The sequence below is a fragment of the Sphaerodactylus townsendi genome, linkage group LG05, assembly GCF_021028975.2.
Source record: "Sphaerodactylus townsendi isolate TG3544 linkage group LG05, MPM_Stown_v2.3, whole genome shotgun sequence".
In the NCBI taxonomy this organism is placed as follows: Eukaryota; Metazoa; Chordata; class Lepidosauria; order Squamata; family Sphaerodactylidae; genus Sphaerodactylus; species Sphaerodactylus townsendi.
Window position 1 is genome coordinate 128,570,730 of NC_059429.1, and position 20,440 is coordinate 128,591,169.

A 20,440-nucleotide genomic window follows, 5' to 3' on the forward strand; every position below is an offset into this window, starting at 1 on the left:
TGGGCTTCTTTGGTGGTCTCCCATACAAGTGCTAACCAGGAATGACTCTGCTTAGCTTCAGAGGTCTAATGAGATCAGACTAGCCTGGGCCAGAGTGGCCTGCTATTGCCTTCCTCTAACAGGGGTCTTCAAACTATGGCCCTCCAGATGTTCATGGACTACAATTCCCATCAGCCCCTGTCAGCATGGCCAAGTGGTAGGGCTCATGGGAATTGTAGTCTATGAACATCTGGAGGGCCATAGTTTGAAGACCCATGCTCTAACACAAGATGCTCTCCCTTCCTAATAACAACCAGGACTAACCCTGCTTAGCTTCTGGGATCAAGTGAGTTCAGTGGCTGAATCCGTCGATGGAGACACTGGTACTTCCTTTCCAGTTTCTTAACATAGTTCATGAGGTTAACCCAGTTGCACTATGTGAATGTTTGGTGAGTAGTTCATATGCCTGTAATCTTTCTTCTCCAAAAGGGAAAACAGGAAAGACAGAATATCTCACGGCGTAGGAGGTTAAAAGCTCGTGTATCTAATCTGGAGGAACCGGGTTTGATTCCCAGCTCTGCCACCTGAGCTGTGGAGGCTTATCTGGGGAATTCAGATTAGCCTGTGCACTCCCACACATGCTAGCTGGGTGACCTTGGGCTAGTCACAGCTTTTCGGAGCTCTCCCAGCCCCACCTACCTCACAGGGTGTTTGTTGTGAGGGGAGAAGGGCAAGGAGATTGTCAGCCCCTTTGAGTCTCCTGCAGGAGAGAAAGGGGGGGTATAAATCCAAACTCTTCTTCTTCTTCTATTTATTTTTATTATTTAGATTTCTATGCCACCCTATCTTCAAGGGGCTCCGGGCGGTGTACAACATAAAATCAATACAATATTAAATAGGGGAGCAAACCATACAAATCCACAACAACAAAATACGTAGGCTCCATCCACTGAAATAATCATTAAGACTTACTAAAATTCCATTAAAAACAGCGATAAATACAAGAAAAGGCATCCAGTAAACCCATTTTTTAAACCCTCCACCCCCAAATATTTTGTGCTGGTTAAATGATCTTTTGTTGTTGTTTTTTATTGCTACAGTGCCCTGCCCTCTGTCCTCCTGGCCCTCCAGGGCCACCCGGAATACCAGGATTCAAGGTAAAAAAAAACACTTTTGGCTATTTACTTATTTCTTTAGATTATTTATATTCTGCCTTTTTCACTTGGGCTCAAGGCTGATTATACACAGTAATTATACACTTGGGTTGAAGGCTAATTATACAATCGAAGGAGGGGACGTTCAATAAGCAATGCAATAGGATTAGGATTTTAGAACCAACCAGAAGTCTAGAAATAGAACTGAAGCAAAACATCTGTATGAACATGGCACATTAATTGATGCAAAATTCTATAAAGGGAATCCTAGTTCCGGCATGTAGAGCTGCCAGGGCCCCCTGGCTACTGTCCGGGGGTGGGGGTAGGGTGGCTAGATCTAGACTGGGAAACTCCTGCAGATTTGGCAATGGATCCTTGGTGAGGTCAAGGATCTTGAATGGGGTACAATGCCATAGAGCATAGGTGTCAAATTCGCAGCCCTCCAGATGTTATGGACTACAGTTCCCATCATCCCCTGCCAGCATGATGCTGGCAGGCGATGATGGGAACTGTAGTCCATAACATCTGGAGGGCCGCGAGTTTGACACCTGTGCCATAGAGTCCAGCCTCCAAAGCAGCCGTTTCCTCCATGAGAACTGACCTCTGAAGTCTGAAGATGGGCTGTAATTCCAGGTAAGCCCCAAGTCCCACCTGGAGGCTGGCATCCCTATCAGCAAGCTCTACGCCAGCGGTGTCCAACTTAGATGGTGCCGTAAGAATACACTGTATGAGTTTTTCCACGTTCTCATTTTCCTCACTCGTAAGTTCCTGTTTCTTCAGTGAGAGGGTGGGCAGGCGACCAGTTCCATCCATGTTTCACACCCTTTTGTGGTCAATTCAGTATCACGCAAATTTATGTCTGGCGTATCTCCCTGCAGATTTAAACTGCAGTTATTATGCTGGACATAAACCTGTGTGATGTCGAATCGACCCGAAGGAGCAAAACATACGCAGGACCGGAAATGCCCCCCCCCCCCCCCCCAAGGCACAAGGTCTTAAAAGGGAGAATGTGGAAAAAGTCCTTTGAGATATGTGTGTTTCCCTTTCCCATTGTACTTGGTTGAGTTCTTTGAGCCGCGTTCTACATGCAGAAACTTTTAAGTTCAGACCTCTGCAGCTTTGCGTAAAAAAGCTTTGTCGGAAGGTGTAACCATGAACCTGCGGAAATGCGGTTGGAGAAGACAGATCTAGTCTAGATGAACTAGAGTCACTGGCATAATGCCCATTGGGCAAGGTGGGCAGCTGCCCAGGGCATCACCTTGTGGGGGGCATCAAAATGCTGGGTTCGTATTTGGGTATTTTAGTGGTTTTCCATTTTTGGCCTGCAGGGGGTGCGGTTTTTAGGCTAGCGGCACCAAAATTTCAGCGTATCATCAGGAGACTGTCCTTATGCTACCCCCCAAGTTTGGTGAGGTTTGGTTCAGGGAGTCCAAGGTTATGGACTCCCAAAGGGGGTGCCCCTATCCCCCATTGTTTCCAATGGGAGCTAATAGGAGATTGGGGCTACAGTTTTGAGGGTCCATAACTTTGGCCCCCCTGAACCAAATTGCACCAAATTTGGGGGTATCATTAGGGCAGTCTCCTGATGAGACCCTGAAAGTTTTGAGACTGTGCCTTCAGAAATGTGCCCCCCACAGCCTGCAACCCCCATTGACAGCAATGCAGAAAACTCAATGCAGAACAAAGATTCTTGGGCAAATTTCTAGAGGATGTTCCTGTAGGGGGTGCATTTTTTGGATGTATCGGCACCAAAAATTTCAGGGGTATCATCTGGAGATGATGGCACCCACCAAGTTGGGTGCAGTTTTGTTCAGGGGGGCCAAAGTTATGGACCCTCAAAACTGTAGTCCCCATCTCCTATTAGCTCCCATTGGAAACAATGGGGGATGGGGCACCCCCTTTGGGAGTCCATAACTTTGGACTTCTTGAACCAGACCTCACCAAACTTGGGGAGTAGCATAAGGACAGTCTCCTGACAATATGCTGAAATTTTGGTGCTGATATGTCTAAAAATGCACCCCCTGCAGGCACCAATGTCCTGGTGCAAAAAGAAATTTGGTCGTGGTGGAGTGGCCGCCCATGGGGAGGGGGCATCCAACTCAGGTTTTGCCCAGGGCTACAGTTTGCCCAGGGCTGCCTCGTTACGCCCCTGACTAGAGTGGTCTCACTTGGTCTAAAGTAGGTTGCTATCGTACAGTGTTTTGATTCAGTGTTTGTGATTCTCAGTTCTGAAGAATTTTTATTTTCAGAAAATGGGGCTGGTGGGATTTCAGACACTTCAGTCTAAAACTAAGTTTCCTGCACAAAATAATGACCTTGCATTCACATGTTGAATTGGCAGCCATTCGTTTTGCTAAAAACTTTCTCACTTTCTGTCTGAAATGATCTGCAAGGTTGCATGAATGAGATTCTGACGGTTGCAACTTGATTTTTAGGGTCATACTGGTTACAAAGGCGAGCCTGGAGAACTGGGCAAAGATGGAGAAAAGGTAAACTTTTACATTATCGGTTTGGTTTCCAGTTAAAATTTCAAAGGAACTGTATTCAGAACTCAGCTCCGTAGATGATGTCAGCTGAGGCAATGCCCTGCATCTAAATTCTTACCTCTTGAATTGGTTGGGATGATTAAATTAGAGTAAATTTGGGAAGTGTTCTGAAAACAAACCAGAGGTGGGATCCAGCAGGTTCTCACAGGTTGCCGAGTGTAGGTTACTAATTATTTGTGTGTGCCGAAAGGGGGTTACTAATTGGTGATTTTGCCACGTGATTTTTGCCTTAGTTACACCCCTCCTCTCAGCAGTATCGCACAGAACTTGAAGCAGTCTAGCAGGAAATGCACTGGCGCGCGTGGCAGCCTGCGCGTGCGTGCATTCGTTTCCCGCCCAAGGACCGGCGCAGCAGCTGCGTCCTTGCCACAGCCCTGCCCAGGAATGCCCGGCCACGCCCCCATCATGCCACGCCCAGCCCCATTGGTGCTATGCCACAGTTTGAATCCCACCACCATGGGAACCTGTTACTAAAATTTTTGAATCCCACCACTGAAACAAACAGCATTTTTTCTTATTTATTGTGTGTGTTTTTTTAATCCTTAGGGTTCACCAGGCCCTCCCGGCCCCGCGGGACCTCCGGGAAGTGTTGGCCTTCAGGTAAGATTGATGTTCTAAATCTCAGGATTTCCCCTGGCCTTTTTTAGAATGTACCAGCTGGAGATACTTTCATTCAGGCTGCCCTCTGGCACCCTTGTCAGTGTTGGTAGTCTCTCTGGTAAGGGATACCTTTGCATCATAAGCAGAGTGCACGGAGGCATATCACAACAGAGCATCCCCAGGCGTGTGTGCTGGCAACGAAGAAAACTCAGAGTCATTTCGTAGCTTCTCACTAATAAGAGGAATCTTTATCCGTGAACTCCGTTCTGGATAGAATAGTGAAGAGGCAGGTTCTGCATTCTAATCTATCTGGCCATATGGTGGGAGATGCTGTCTGCATCCCTCTGCACCTGGAAGGTGCGTGCGAGAAGAAGAGAGAGAAGGAGAAGCAGGAAGGAAGGCAGTCCCTAAGAGTAGCCATCTATACATCAAAGGGATAATGTCAGTGTGAGAGAGAGGTGTGACCAATGTCTTGACGCTCTCTAGCTATCTGACTCACTGATGAGTCCTCCTATGCAGAGGTGGGATCCAGCCGGTTCGCACAGGTTCCCGAGAGTAGGTTACTAATTATTTGTGTGTGCCAAGAGGGGGTTACTAATTGGTGATTTTGCCATGTGATTTTTGCCTTAGTTACGCCCCTCCTCTCAGCAGTAGCGCGCAGAACTTGAAGCAGTCTAGCAGGAGTGCACCGGCGTGCGTGGCAGCCTGTGCCTGCGTGCATTCATTTCCCGCCCAAGGACCGGTGCAGCGGCTGCGTCCTTGCCACAGCCCCGCCCAGGAATGCCCCCCCCCAGAATGCCTGGCCACGCCCCCATCGTGCCACGCCCAGCCCCACTGACGCTACGCCACAGTTTGAATCCCACCACCATGGAAACCTGTTACTAAAATTTTTGGATCCCACCACTGCTCCTATGTTACTGAAGCAGGAAACAGCGTATAGTACAGTGATGGCGAAGCTTTTAGAGACTGAGTGCCCAAACTGAAACCCAAAACCCACCTATTTATTGCAAAGTGCCAACACGGCAATTTAACCTGGCTACTGAGGCCAGCGGGAAGGGAGGAGGAGACCTCTCCCCTGTGTGCCCAGCTTCTCCCCCAAGCGGGGGGGGGAGTGGGGGGCGATGATGCGCGTGCCTATAGAGAGGGCTCTGAGTGCCCTCTCTGGCACGTGTGCCATAGGTTCGCCACCACTGGTATAGTCCTTCACTTCCAACAGTTAGCTGGGGCTTCTCACACGTAATTTTCACCTGGGCTACACCATTTGGTGACAGCTGCTGACACATGGTGAGCTATTTGGAAGAAGAGTGGGTTGAAAAAAAGGTACTCATAGGGCGATTCTGCACACGAGTAAAATAGGTTCGACCCAGTTCCCTGAGAAGGGTACTAACCTAGGTCGAAGCCATTGTTGTTCCCCACTGCAACCAGCTTGATCCCAGCTCGGAGGGCGGAATCATCCTGTGCCTCTTCGCCGCTCCGTTCCAATTGGCTCCTGTTCTACGGCCATGTTCTGTCTATGCCCACACACGTTATAAAAAAAACTGTCACAGGAATGGAGGGACAAAGGTGGCGTTTTTTGATTGGCCAGCTGTACGCATGCCCGAAACACTCAGCTGTGATTGGCTGAATGGGGGACTCCTGGCACCAGAGATTCCGCACTTTACTGGGATCAAGCTGAGTTCAAGCGTGGTTCCCTGAAAAAGTAGTAGTTCCCAACTGGAGTCGGAAATTTGACCATTACACGGGGCGAAGCTGGTACAAAGCCACGTCGATCCCAGTGGTTGTGCGGAGCACTTAGGTCGAACGCAGCTCGAACTTAGGTCAATAACGCAAGTGCAGAATCAACCATAGTCCAGTGAGCAATGCATTATGGGTACTCAGCAGCAAGACAGCTGTTCTGTGTACATGCCCCAAATTATTGTGGATTTTTAAGGGGGGTATTCTACATGTCCCTGAGTGAATCCCACTGACCTTTCAATCAGTTGAAGATCTTCAGATTGTTAGTTGTTTGTTCTTCTTGAATTCCCCAGTTTTATTCTCAATTGTCTTTCTTTTTTTAGGGTCCACGAGGATTGAGAGGGCTTATTGGGCCAGTGGGCCCTGTTGGTGACAGGGTAGGTCTGGCTGCCTTCCCTTCTATTTTTGTCAAATCTGTGTGCCTCCAAAATAATGATTTTCTTTGCAAGATTTCCAGCGATTGTTCTGTAAATTTTGTGTATTGTAATGGCCAAGAGACAGAGGCAGGAACCGTTCGGCTCTCTTGTTGGCCACCAATTCACGAACCACTATCTTTGAATCCGTCTTTCTCTAACAAAGGTCGTTTCCCCACTTACCTGCTGCATGCTACTCTCCCCAAGTAGCGCGGGGTCCCCCGGCACTCCCCACTACTGGGGCGGCAACAACGCCCCTCAGCGCGCGTCATTCCTGGCGCTCCTCAAAACGGCACCTTTTGATGACCCCGCGCAGGGTTGTGGGGAAGCCCGGGAGCGCGCCAGAAATGACACACGCTGGGAGTAGCGCGCACCAACCTATGGTCGAGGTAAGTGGGGAAACGGCCAAAACAAAACAGGTCTAGTTAGCACTTCATAGACTAAAGATTTACTTCATCCCAAGCTTTTGTGAGGCAGGGCTTATTTCTCCAGATACAATAAGAAAGAAACTCCTTTACTGCTTTTTGTAGGAAAGGGGTAGGTGTTGAGCAGAGGGGGCCTAGTGTAATAAATCAGATGAGTTTTCCTATTTGGGGACATGGTAGTTTAGTGGATGAGGGAGAATGTCAGAAGGCCTGGCCTCTCACATGCAACGAAGATATACAGCGCTGTGAAATAAGGTAAATAACAAATTCATTAAGGAACAGGCAGTTTGAAGTATGAGCAAATTGACCACCAAAAGCTTATGTTATGATACATGTTAAGAAGATCCATTAAAAAGATGTGTTCTCTGGTTAGAGTGTTCTGTTACTTCCATCTCTAATTTGAAAAGGATCAATTGGAAGGAGACGAGAAAGACTTTTACTTGAGAGTAGACAGTACTATCTGGATCAGGGGTGTCCAACTCTTGCCCCTCCAGGGCCTGATGGTCATCATAGTCCATGAACATCTGGAGGGCCAGAGTTGGACACCCCTGATCTAGGTAGACCAAGGCGTTTAAAATGCAGATAACAAGCAGGGATTTGAAAAGGGAAAATAAGTGGACATTCAAGGCTTAGATCAGGGGTTGGCAACTATGGTCCTCCAGATGTTCGTGGACTACAATTCCCATCAGCCCCTGCCAGAATAGCCAATTGGCCATGCTGGCAGGGGCTGATGGAAATTGTGGTCCATGAACATCTGGAGGGTCATAGTTGCCCACCCCTGGCTTAGATGCTCCCTTCCTTCGCTGCGTCACCCTGAGGCAAACTGAGAAAGCAGCAGCCTGCAATTTGCATTTTACGGACAGGAAGAGATGAGTTGTAAGATCTTCATCTAATCTTTTGAACACCACATCTGGCCTATTTTACAGGAATATATTGCACGGACTGAGATATGTCAAGCAATTCATTCTAGGTGTTGTTTTTTTGCTTTCTAACAATAGTTCTCGTAAAGACAGTTTCATCTTTTAGGCCAGGTATTTGTCACGCCATCTCCTTATTTTCAGGGAACCATTGGCTTTCGAGGACCGCCAGGACTTCCGGGACCTCCAGGAAAAGCGGTATGATTTTGCATTGCTAGATTTTTTTAATATGCTTTCTCAGGTAACAGCAAGGACATCGGCCTGTCGTCTTGGATAGCTGACTGGAGTCAGACCCTTCTAGGCTTTGGGTTGTCATTTACCCTCTGACAACCAGCAGGGAATGGTGGTGGGACCAGTGGTGGGATCCAAAAATTTTAGTAACAGGTTCCCATGGTGGTGGGATTCAAACAGTGGCATAGCGCCACTGGGGCTGGGCGGGGCTGGGCATTTTGGGGGCGGGGCATTAATAATGTCTCTGTTACTGTAAAAAACTCTTACTGTAAAAAAAAAGTTCCTAATTTCCAGCTGGTATCTTTCTATCCATAATTTAAACTCATCATAGCAAGTCCTATCGTCTACTGCCAACAGAAACAACTACTTCTCCTCTAATTGACTGCCTGTCAAATACTTAATACTTTCAAATACTTAATTTTGTTTCTAGAAATCAAAAGAAGGAGACTTTCCTTAAACAAGGAACTTTGCCATATTTCTAAAACATGTTTTTAAAACAGCCCAACAGGGAGAATGATCCCGTTTTCTACCTTCGCTAACCAGCCACATAGGAAACAACAGGACTTTGGGATTTTTGGACCTAATGGAATTTCTAACGGAAAAGCAGACCCAATTAGAAACCCCCTCTCGGCACACACAAATAATTAGTAACCCCCTCTCGGGAACTGGTGAGAACCTGCTGGATCCCACCTCTGGGTGGGACATACTGGCAAGTAAGCTAGGCCTACCTGTGTTACTGGTGAAATGGTGACATCACCACTAGTAAAACGAAAAGTTGTCATGTCAGGGTTGGAATAGAAAAATAAAGTCAGTGTTCCTGCATCACCGCAGACGTGATGATGTCACTTCCAGCACACACTGGAAGTGACATCATCACATAAGAACATAAGAACAAGCCAGCTGGATCAGACCAAAGTCCATCTGGTCCAGCTCTCTGCTACTCGCAGTGGCCCACCAGGTGCCTTTGGGAGCTCACATGTAGGATGTGAACGCAATGGCCTTCTGCGGCTGTTGCTCCCGATCACCTGGTCTGTTAAGGCATTTGCAATCTCAGATCAAGGAGGATCAAGATTGGTAGCCATAAATCGACTTCTCCTCCATAAATCTGTCCAAGCCCCTTTTAAAGCTATCCAGGTCACGTCTGTGGTGATGCAGGAACATTGACTTTATTTTTCTATTCCAACCCTGACGTGACAACTTTTCTTTTTACTAGCAGAGTGCAGTGCTATGCATGTATATTCGGATTCACTCTCTAGGAAACCTGCAGCTTAAGTATAAATTCTTCTTAATTTTTTTGAATATCAAATCAACCACAAAACCCAAGAGGGAGGGCAGGTTCCCCTCCACTGTGCTTGAACCCAGCCTGACCGAGAGAATCCTCCTCAACTTTAATTGCTGTTTGTATTAGATGTTGGAGGTTAATTTTTGGCTGAATGATAATAACTTAATAATTTGTGCAACTTAACTGTTTGCAAACACAGGTCTGTGCCTTTTGTTTCATCTTTTACTTTTCTGAGATACATATCAAAAATATTAGATATACGTCTAAACCAGTATTGATGCGCAAACTGGCCTTTGGTCAGGAAGGAGTTAATATTAGGCTTCTGGTTTTGTCGTTTCAGGGATCCCGTGGAGACAGAGGGCCCCAGGGGTTCAGAGGACCCAAAGGCGACACTGTAAGTGTGGTGGATGCCCCAGTTACTAAAAAGTAGACAATGAGTTCACAGACTATTGCGGTTCCGTATTTGTGGTTCTAAAGGTTTCCTGCCACCACCAAGAGAAGGGCATTGCAAGGATAATAATTTGCAAGGATAATTGTTAGAATCATAGAGTTGAAGAGGCCATAGAGTTGAAGAGGCCATCTAGTTCAGTAATTCTCAACCTTAGGGGATGGGGCGGTATATAAATATGATAATAAATAAAATAAAATAAATAAATAAACCTGGGTGTCGGGACCCCTTTGGGGGTCGAACGACCCTTTCACAGGGGTCGCCTAAGACCATTGGAAAACGGTCTTTTTATATTTTATATACCAATTTTATGGTTGGGGGTCACCACAACATGAGGAACTGTATTAAAGGCATTAGGAAGGTTGAGAACCTCTGATCAAGTTCAACTCCGTGCTTACCTCAGGATCAGCCTAGAGCAGGGGTGTCTAACTCTGGCCCTCCAGATGTTCATAGAGTACAATTCATCTCCTGCCAGCATGAACATCTGGAGAGCCAGAGTTAGACACACCTGACCTACAGCATCCCTAACAGATGCTCATCCAGCTACTGAAGAAGAGAGGAAGAAGAATTTTGATGTATACCCCACCTTTCTCTCAAGGGGGCTTACAAACTCTTTTCCTTTCCGCTCCCCACGACAGACACCTTGTAAGGTAGGTGGGGCTGAGAGAGTTCTGAGAGAACTGTGCCTAGCCCAAGGCCACCTGACAGGAAATCAGAAATAGGGAAAGCGATCTGGTTCACCCGCCAAGAGTCCACCACTCCTGCGGAGGAGTGGGGAATCAAACCTGGTTCTCCAGATTAGAATCCACCTCCTCTTAACCACTACACCACGCTGGCTCTCGGTGGAAGACTGCCAGAGAGGGGAAGCTCACCATCTACCTAGACCATAGGTGTCAAACTCGTGGCCCTCTAGATGTTATGGACTACAGTTCCCATCATCCCCTGCCAGCATGATGCTGGCAGGGGATGATGGGGACTGTAGTCCATAACATCTGGAGGGCCACGAGTTTGAAACCTGTGCCCTAGACAATTGGTACCACTGAATTTTTCTCACCCTTTTGAATTCACCATAAGCCCATCTCCTTTTGGTTTATCTGAGAGTATTTTGTTGGCCATTGATCATTTCTTGTCTCTACTTCAAGGGTGGTGGTGGACCAAGAGGAACACCTGGGACTGCTGGCCCACTAGGGGAGCCGGTAAGTCTTTCTTTTCCAAAAATGACTGGTGCTTTGTTCATGGCAATGGAATGCACACTTTGGGCGATTCCGCACATGAGTAAAATAGGTTCGACCCAGTTCCCTGAGAAGGGTACTGACCTAGGTCGAAGCCATTGTTGTTCCCCACTGCAACCAGCTTGATCCCAGCTCGGAGGGCGGGATCATCCTGTGCCTCTTCGCCACTCCGTTCCAATTGGCTACTGCTCTACGGCCATGTTCTGTCTATCCCCACACACGTTATTAAAAAAAACTGCGACAGGAATGGAGGGACGAAGGTGGCGTTTTTTGATTGGCCAGCTGTACGCATGCCTGAAACCCTCAGCTGTGATTGGCTGAATGGGCGACTCCTGGCACCAGAGATTCCGCACTTTACTGGAATCAAGCTACCAGAGATTCCGCACTTTACTGGAATCGAGCTGAGTTCGAGCGTGGTTCCCTGAAAAAGTAGTAGTTCCCAACTGGAGTCGGAAATTTGACCGTTACACGGGGCAAAGCTGGTACAAAACCACGTCAATCCCAGTGGTTGTGCGGAGCACTTAGGTCCAACGCAGCTCGAACTTAGATCGATAACGCAAGTGCGGAATCGACCTTTGTGTATAGGAGGAAAAACTGCAGGCCGTTCCCATTCAGGGACTGAGTTCAGCAAACAGCAGCTACGTATGAACTTGCGCTTAAGAAACAGAGACCCATTCAAATACAGACAAATGCATTTAGAAGAAGAAGAGTTTGGATTTATATCCCCTCTTTTTCCCCTGTAAGGAGGCTCAAAGAGACTTATAATCTCCTTTCCCTTCCCCCCCTCCACAACAAACACCCTGTGAACTGGGTGGGGCTGAGAGAGCTCCAAAGAACTGTGACTAGCCCAAGGTCGCCAGCTGCCCTGTGTTGGACTGCACAAGCTAATCTGGTTCACCAGATAAGCCTCCACAGTTCACGCGGCAGAGCGGGGAACCAAACCCCGTTCTCCAGATTAGAGTGCACCTGCTCTTAACCACTACACCAAGCTGGCTCGCAGTATTTATACTCTCCCTCTTTCCTCAATGGGTACCCGACGTGGCTTACGTCATGCTCCCTTACTATCACTGGGGTTGCCAGCTGGGGATAGGTGGGGATCTCCTGGGATTACAGCTGATCTCCAGGCAATGGAGATCAGTTCACCTGGAGAAAACGGCCGCTTTGGAAGGTGAACTCTATGGCCGCACTGAAGTCCCTCCCCTCCTCAAACCCTGCCCTCCTCAGGCTCCACCCCCAAATTCTCCAGGTGTTTCCCAGCCCAGATCTGGCAACCCTACTTATAGTTGATCTGGTATCTGTGGTTTTGTGTGAGTATGATTATTTTAAAGTAGGCTGTTTTGTCTTTCGTTTCTTTTTCTTTTCTTTTGTCGTTCTCTTAGTGCTTATAATATTGTACTCTTTGATTTGAGCTTTGGAGCTTCCACCCCTTTCCAAACTCTGCTTTTCCCAGGATCCATCCATAGATCTCCAGGTATCTCGTAAACCAGTGCCGGGCAGCTTTTAAAAACACTTCATGCATCTGTCCAAATGGCCCATTAAAGTTCATGTCGCAGTAACGGTGTCCTTTAAGGTGTCACAAAACTGTTGTTTTGGCTAAACAAACTACTGTGGCTATCACCATAGATTTCAATTGTGTATGCAAGGACTTTGCAGAATGGCTAGCTTTCTATCATGCATAAACAGGCCGTTCTGTTCCCCTTTTGTCTGTCTTCCCTTCTACATCTTTACCGGGATGCCTTTGTGTTGTTTCAGGGTATGCCCGGAAAAGACGGGAGAGATGGAACTCCCGGACTCGATGGTGAGAAGGTTTGTAGTCCTATTTAAAAAACCCTGTTGAAAAGAGAGATTCGGGGTGCTTAGAACCAGACTGCTAGATAGGACCAATAATTAATCTAGCACTTAGCACAACAATTAATCTAATTTAGCCTCAGAGGCATAGGTGGGGGGAATGGAGCCCGGGGCGACACCTGCTCCGGGCGCCCCCCTTCCAGTGGTGGGATCCAAAAATTTTAATAACAGGTTGCGATGGTGGTGGGATTCAAACGGTGGCTCCGTCGCACACACGCCCCTCCAGTCCCTATTGGGCAGGGAGGTTGCTTTAGTAACCCCTTCTCGGCACTCAGAAAAAATTAGTAACCACTTCTAGAGAAGTGGTGAGAACTGGTTGGATCCCACCTCTGCCCCCTCCCCACCCCCCACTTACCAGCTGACAGGAGCCTGCCGCAGGCTGCCCCTCAGCTTGGCCTTGCCAGGCTGCTCCTATAGCAGCAGAAGAAGAGTTTGGATTTATATCCCCCCTTTCTCTCCTGTAGGAGACTCAAAGGGGCTTACAATCTCCTTGCCCTTCCACCCCTCACAACAAACACCCTGTGAGGTGGGTGGGGCTGAGAGAGCTCCGAGAAGCTGTGACTAGCCCAAGGTCACCCAGCTGGCATGTGTGGGAGTGCACAGGCTGATCTGAATTCCCCAGATAAGCCTCCACAGCTCAGGCGGCAGAGCGGGGAAATCAAACCCGGTTCCTCCAGATTAGATACACGAGCTCTTAACCTCCTACGCCACTGCTGCTCCTGAAAGCAAGCAAAGACTCCACTGGCAGAAGGAACAGCCTGGAAGGGTGGGGCCAAGGGGCGCCCAGTAGCCGAGGGGAGGGGTGTGTGGGCGATTCTGCCATGTAACCAGCTGACATGCGCCTGAGGACATGTAACCCCACGTGTTCCCATGAGCGCTACGCCTCTGCTCTGCCTTCAACAATAGTTGGCCAGATCCTTGTCAGGAGCAATCATTTAAAATCTCACATTCAGTCTGTATCCAAATCCTGGCCACAGTGGTGTTCTTAAGCATACTGGGAAAGAAATATTTAAGGGCAATGCTTTGACCAGATTCTGAATGAGCAAGACAGTTCTGGTGACGTTTTAAAAATCTCCGTCTTGATGCTTGAGATGTAAAGTTGCTGCTTAGCCTTGGAAGGTTTTTGTCTGACAAGGTTGGTGGGACCCCACCTCTTTTACGGGCTCCCCACTTTGGCGGGAACTGGTGGGGAGCCCGTAAAAGAGGCTGTTCGAACATTGGGAGGCCAGTTCCCGCATTGCTTGTGATCGACTTAGAATGCCAGCTCAATAAAGAACTTGAAAAGTTACTTTTGGCCTGGACTTTACTGGTTCCTTACATGAGACAATTTAATTATCTTATGATACTATTATAATTGTGTTGTGGTGCGGCTTGCACTATTTCAGTTTAGTTGTACTAATTAATCTATCACCACCCCCTTCGGCCTTTAAATGCTTCCAGTGGCTTTGCAGATGGACCGTGGTGATACTACTGCGTGGTAACCGATTGCTGACGTTCAGTACATTTATGAATATTATCATACTTGTGGCCATCCTGAAAGCAAAGCCAAGGTTGAGAGCTTATGAGAGGCTAAATTGGCCGGTTCTGTTACAGCCACTAAATTTTAAACATGAATGAATGATTTTTGCAATAATTTCTGCCAGTAATTTGGTGAAAATATGGCCTAGGCTAGTCCTATCTCAGTGATAGCGAACCATTTCGAGACCGAGTGCCCAAATGGCAACCCAAAACCCACTTACTTATCGCAAAGTGCCCACACGGCACTTTAACCTGAATACGGAAGGTTTAGTTTTAAAAAAATGGTTGGCTCCAAGGCATGCATTATTTGGGAGTAAGCTTGGTGGTAGCTAATGGCTTTGCCTTGAAGCAACCCTTCCAATGGGTGAATCTCAACCCTAGGAGGGTTTGCTCAGAAGCAAGCCCCATTGCCAGCAACCGAGGTTACACCCAGGTAAAGGATCGCGCTTTAGTTCTTTGCATGAAAATCAGTGGGGTCTAACAGCGCTGAACAGAGTTACCTACACTGCTTCCTCAAAACGAGGTCTTAGGTTTAATGCTAATAATCGAGCCCAGCGGCCCAGGCCAGCCTAGATGTGTGGGGTGGGGGCACTCTGTTTGCGCGTGCCCACAGAGAGGGCTCTGAGTGCCACCTCTGGCACCCGTGCCACAGGTTCGCCATCACTGCCCTATCTCATCAAGATCTCAGAAGCTAAGCAGGGTCAGCTGTGGTTAGTAGTGGGATGGAAGACCATCAAGGAAGTTCAGGGTTTCCACGCAGAGGAAGGCAGTGGCTAGTCACCTCTGACCCTCTCTTCCCTTGAAAACCCTCCAGGGTTACCTTAAATCAGCTGTGATGCAACAGCACCTTTTACCACCCCAATAACCTCAAATGCTAACTACCATTGAAGTCCCTGACTATTTCCATAATGCAACAAAACAGAGGGGATGCAACGTGCTAAACCAGTGTTTCCCAACCTTTTCGAGGTCAGGGTACCCTTGACCTCACTCTTCATATCTCACGGTACCCCTGCCGCCGCCCTCCACCTTCCCCTCCCATTGCCCCTGCTTGCCACACCCCCACCTTCCCCTCCCAGGGTGAAGGGTAGCACTGGGGGTAGTGGTGGCTGCTGACCTTGTGGCAGGCCCTGCCCCATGGGCCAGCTCCATGTCCTTGCTAGCGCCGGTAAGAGACACCACAAAAATGAGGGGGGGGGGCGGTAGTGTTGCCACGGTACCCCTGGGACATGCTCACGGCACCCCAGGGTACCAGGGAATCCTGGTTGAGAATGGCTGTGCTAAACACTAGCCAAAACAAAATTCGCGTTGCACCTAACCGCTGGCACTAATATGTATCTAGATCCCATACTGTCAGAGATTGATGCAAACCAAATAATCACATCGCTGAAGAAGAAACAGTTGAAAACAGTCATTGAGCGCATTCCGTTTGGATGTGATTTGGAAGACAAAGGACATTGCTACGGATGTGATTTGGATGCGATTTGCATTTAACTATTGGAGGACTAGTTCCCTTTGTTGATGCCGGGTTGGAACCTTGGCAAACGGCTGATTTCCCAAGTGCTGTGAAGATAAAAAGACTTTGGTATATTAAGAGATCCGTAAGGATATTGAATGAGTTTATGTTCCAATTCTCTGTTAAAGGGATATACACATATTGTGAAAAATTGAATGGATGTGAGCTATGTACTGCATTAATAATATTAAGAAATTGGATGATATATTATTATTATTATTATTATTATTATTATTATTATTATTATTATTATTATTATTATTATTATTATTATTATTATTATTATTATTTATTCGGCTTAATAGACTGCCCAACCCCTGAAGGGGTCTGGGCAGTGTACAATGAGACATAAAACAAATACAATGTAAGGTCTCATAAATACAATATAACGATAAAACATTAAAATTCATTAAAATACATTATAGCAGCAATTTCAGTAATTACAGATAAAAATTGGTTGCTGGCAATGGGGCTTGCTTCTGAGCCCAGATGCATGCACAGATATATAAAATTAAAACATATGTGTATTATTTCCATAATGCTCCATTCCCCGTACTGGTGAATTTCCCATCTGAAAATGTTTTCCTGTCTACAGGGTGATGCGGCTCGCTTTGGGGCTCCTGGAGAAAAAGGGCCAAATGGAATGCCTGTAAGTATTCTTTCCATGAAAATCTGAACAAAGAAACAAAATATTCTTTGAATATTTTGAAGAAAGAAACAAAATATTCTACCACTGAAGTGGTAGTAGGGCATGGGAATTCTCATCTTCATAAGAACATAAGAACAAGCCAGCTGGATCAGACCAGAGTCCATCTAGTCCAGCTCTCTGCTACTCGCAGTGGCCCACCAGGTGCCTTTGGGAGCTCACGTGCAGGATGTGAAAGCAATGGCCTTCTGCTGCTGCTGCTCCCGAGCACCTGGTCTGCTAAGGCATTTGCAATCTCAGATCAAAGAGGATCAAGATTGGGAGCCATAAATCGACTTCTCCTCCATAAATCTGTCCAAGCCCCTTTTAAAGCTATCCAGGTTAGTGGCCATCACCACCTCCTGTGGCAGCATATTCCAAACACCAATCACACGTTGTGTGAAGAAGTGTTTCCTTTTATTAGTCCTAATTCTTCCCCCCAGCATTTTCAATGAATGCCCCCTGGTTCTAGTATTGTGAGAAATACTCTTATAAAGGACCGCTCTTATCCAATGATGTCTGTCTGTTTCATTGCATTCAAGAGGACTGAGAGATCAGCCAGAAACCAATGATTAACCTTCCTTCATGGGACAAAAAAGACCTACCCCACTGAATTTTAAAAAAAAAACGTAGGGTATTTCATCAAGTGAGAGATCCTACAGGTGTCTATCAACATAGAATTATAGAATCGTAGAGTTGGGAGAGACCTCAAGGGCCATCCAGTCCAACCCCCTGCCATGCAGGGAAACATAATCAAAGCACTCCTGACATATGTTCATCCAGCCTCCGTTTAAAAACCTCCAAAGAAGGAGACTCCACCACTCTCCGAGGTAGTGAACTCGACTGTCGAACAGCCCTGACAGCCAGGAAGTTCTCCCTAATGTTTAGGTGGAATCTCTTTTCCTGCACCTTGAATCCCTTACTCCATGTCCTAGTCTCTGGAGCAGCAGAAAACAAGCTTGCTCCCTCTTCGACATGGTTACAGCTAGGTGTCATCAGAATACTCGTGACGGCCCAGTCTGAAACTCTGAACCGGTTTGGCAAGAGGGCAAATGTAGATGTTAAATAACATCTGCACAAATATATAACGACGTCTGTATTTTAGAAAATTGCATACATTAATGATTTGATTTAATTCTCATTGAAGAAGAGTGAAGAAGAGTTTGGATTTATATCCCCCCTTTCTCTCCTGCAGGAGACTCAAAGGGGCTGACAATCTCCTTGCCCTTCCCCCCTCACAACAAACACCCTGTGAGGTGGGTGGGGCTGAGAGAACTCCGAGAAGCTGTGACTAGCCCAAGGTCACCCAGCTGGCGTGTGTGGGAGTGTACAGGCTAGTCTGAATTCCCCAGATAAGCCTCCACAGCTCAGGCGGCAGAGCTGGGAATCAAATCCGGTTCCTCCAGATTAGATACACGCGCTCTTCACCTCCTACGCCACTGCTGCTCCATTGCCCTTACCTTAAACTGTCATTCTCTGCCGACTCCAAATGTTCTGATACTGATGGTGGTTTTTCCCCTCAGGGACTACCTGGAAGAGCAGGACTGAAGGGCGAAAAGGGTCAACTAGTAAGTAAATCCTCTCGGCAGCTTCAAGCCCAAATATCGATTCTATGGAGAGAAGCGCCCCCCCCCCCCCCCCATCTTGGCCAGAACATTTGCTATAAAGTGTTTTCTTAAGTGGCCACGTAGAGTTGCCCCGTAGTATTATAAGGACAGCGGCTGTCATTCTTTCCAAACCATTATCTGCCTTTGTCAGCTTGACTGAGAAAATAGCTCTTCCGGAACGGTAAGGTTTCCCTCTAGAGCGGTAAGGTTTCCCTCTAGAGCAGGGGTAGGGAACCTGCGGCTCTCCAGATGTTCAGGAACTACAATTCCCATCAGCCCCTTTCAGCATGGCCAATTGACCAGCATGGCCAATTGACCATGGCCAATTGACCATGGCCAATTGACCATGCCAATTGGCCATGCTGGTAGGGGCTGATGGGAATTGTAGTTCCTGAACATCTGGAGAGCCGCAGGTTCCCTACCCCTGGTTTAGTGGAATGGATCTGCTGGGTCTAACCCATTACTTCCTATTTGGGCAAGAGGGTTTGTTTGTGAACACGAAATATTCATCTTACAGAAATGCCCGCTCGCACTTATTTCTTCTTTTTCCTGCAGGGCAGTCAAGGGGAAATGGGAGAGTCCGGTCCTTCAGGGGAGCCAGGTATACCTGTATGTATCTCCATGCATGCCCTTTTGAAATATTTTGGTTTATTTATTTACTTAATACCTCACATTTCTCCCCAATGGGAAACCAAAACAGCTTACAACATTCTCCTCTTCTCTATTCCCTCAATCCTGTGAAGGAGCTCTGTGTGTGTGTGTGTGTGTGTGTGTGTGTGTGTGTGTGTGTGTGTGTGTGTGAGAGAGAGAGAGAGAGAGAGAGAGAGAGAGAGAGACTGGCCCCAGTTCATTGAGCAAACTTCCACAGCACAATTTTCAACTGGCGTTTGTCAGATCCTACTCTAACCATGACACCACGTTGGTGAGTACTTGGATGGGGGACCACCAAGAAAGTCCAGGGATGCAACACAAATGCAGTTAATGGCAAACCAACTCTGGACATCTCTTGAAAAACCCCATGATGGCCAAGTGGCATCTCTCGTTTCTGAGGTAATGCTCTTCTCAATGTCAGTCGTGGGTGAGGAGGAGAGGTGAAGGTGCTGTTGGTAAAGTGAAGGATTGTGGGAGTTGTAGTCCAGTTGGCCCCTCTTTGCTTGGGAAAGGGTATTCCTCTGGACTACATCTCCCAGAATCCTTCACTTTTTCTGGTTCACCATCTGGAACACGCTACTCAATTATATTTACAGATCAGCTTTGGAGTCCTCTAGCCGGATGAAGGAATGGAAACTAGAGCGGGGCTATGCAAATGAAGGGGTGGTGCTATGCAGATAGAAAATAAATTCCCATGGAGTTCTACAGACACCTTTCGATTAGGTATAGGATTGCAAAGAGGAACAACTTGCCCTCTTCTGTGGTTCTGTGGATTTGGGTGGACCCCAGTTGAATCCTCTGTTCCACCAGCTTCTTGGGCAGCTCACATTGGCACAGCAGAGTTTATCTGTCAGGAGTCTGACGTGGATCAAAAATCAAATAAGGTATGACCAACCCTACACCATTCATATGATGTCGTTCATAGTGTACACCGTGTCAGGGGGCTTGCAGCTAATAGTGTTGGGCTAAGCCACCATGCCCTACAGATCTTTGAATGAATGATTTGGATCCTGAAGATCTATTGCACTAGTGGCAGAAAGAACCTTTCTTGGACTCAAGGGGTTCATTCTCCATAGGAACTACTTCCGCTGGCAGAACAGCAGGATCCATTTCAATACTTTGAATTTCTGCATAGCATCTAGAATCAGTGAGCGTTTTCCCACTTACTTGCTGCTGCGCGCTACTCTCCCCAAGTAGCGTGGGGTCCCCCAGCACTCCCCACTACAGGGGCGGCGACAACTCAGCCACCCCGATGCTGCTGCTGTCGCGCCCCCTCAGCGTGCGTCATTCCTGGCGCTCCTCGAAACGGCACCTTTTGATGACCCAGGGCAGAGCGCGGAGTCGTGGGGAAGCCCGGGAGCGCGCCAGAAATGACGCACACTGGGAGTAGCGCGCAGCAACCACTCACCCAGGTGAGTGGGGAAACGACCAGTGGCTGCTTGCTGTTTGGAATGTTAAGGATTGAAATGGACGCAGTCGTTAGCTGTATCAGAGAAAAGCCGCTTCTATTCTCTCTTCGACATGGCAGAGCAAAGGACAGCCCACTAGGGACTTTGCCCATGGAAACCATGCACGAGGTGTGATTGCTGTTCACTTTGAGATCACTTATACAGGAGGAGCTTATAGAACGTTGTGTCTCAAAGCAAGCAACTGAGAG

The 20,440-nt window shown here is 47.5% G+C and overlaps 1 protein-coding gene across 1 annotated transcript in view; it reads left to right on the forward strand.

Annotated features, from left to right (window-relative positions):
* The window catches only part of COL9A3 (collagen type IX alpha 3 chain), a 60,392-nt gene that overhangs the window by 33,039 nt on the left and 6,913 nt on the right, over positions 1 to 20,440 (forward strand). The window contains exons 11-21 of the mRNA XM_048497916.1: positions 1,080 to 1,136; positions 3,569 to 3,622; positions 4,226 to 4,279; positions 6,337 to 6,390; positions 7,913 to 7,966; positions 9,622 to 9,675; positions 10,872 to 10,925; positions 12,714 to 12,767; positions 16,436 to 16,489; positions 18,049 to 18,093; positions 18,688 to 18,741. Of these exons, the coding sequence (XP_048353873.1) occupies positions 1,080 to 1,136; positions 3,569 to 3,622; positions 4,226 to 4,279; positions 6,337 to 6,390; positions 7,913 to 7,966; positions 9,622 to 9,675; positions 10,872 to 10,925; positions 12,714 to 12,767; positions 16,436 to 16,489; positions 18,049 to 18,093; positions 18,688 to 18,741 (588 nt within the window). The remainder of the gene's footprint in view (positions 1 to 1,079; positions 1,137 to 3,568; positions 3,623 to 4,225; positions 4,280 to 6,336; positions 6,391 to 7,912; positions 7,967 to 9,621; positions 9,676 to 10,871; positions 10,926 to 12,713; positions 12,768 to 16,435; positions 16,490 to 18,048; positions 18,094 to 18,687; positions 18,742 to 20,440) is intronic.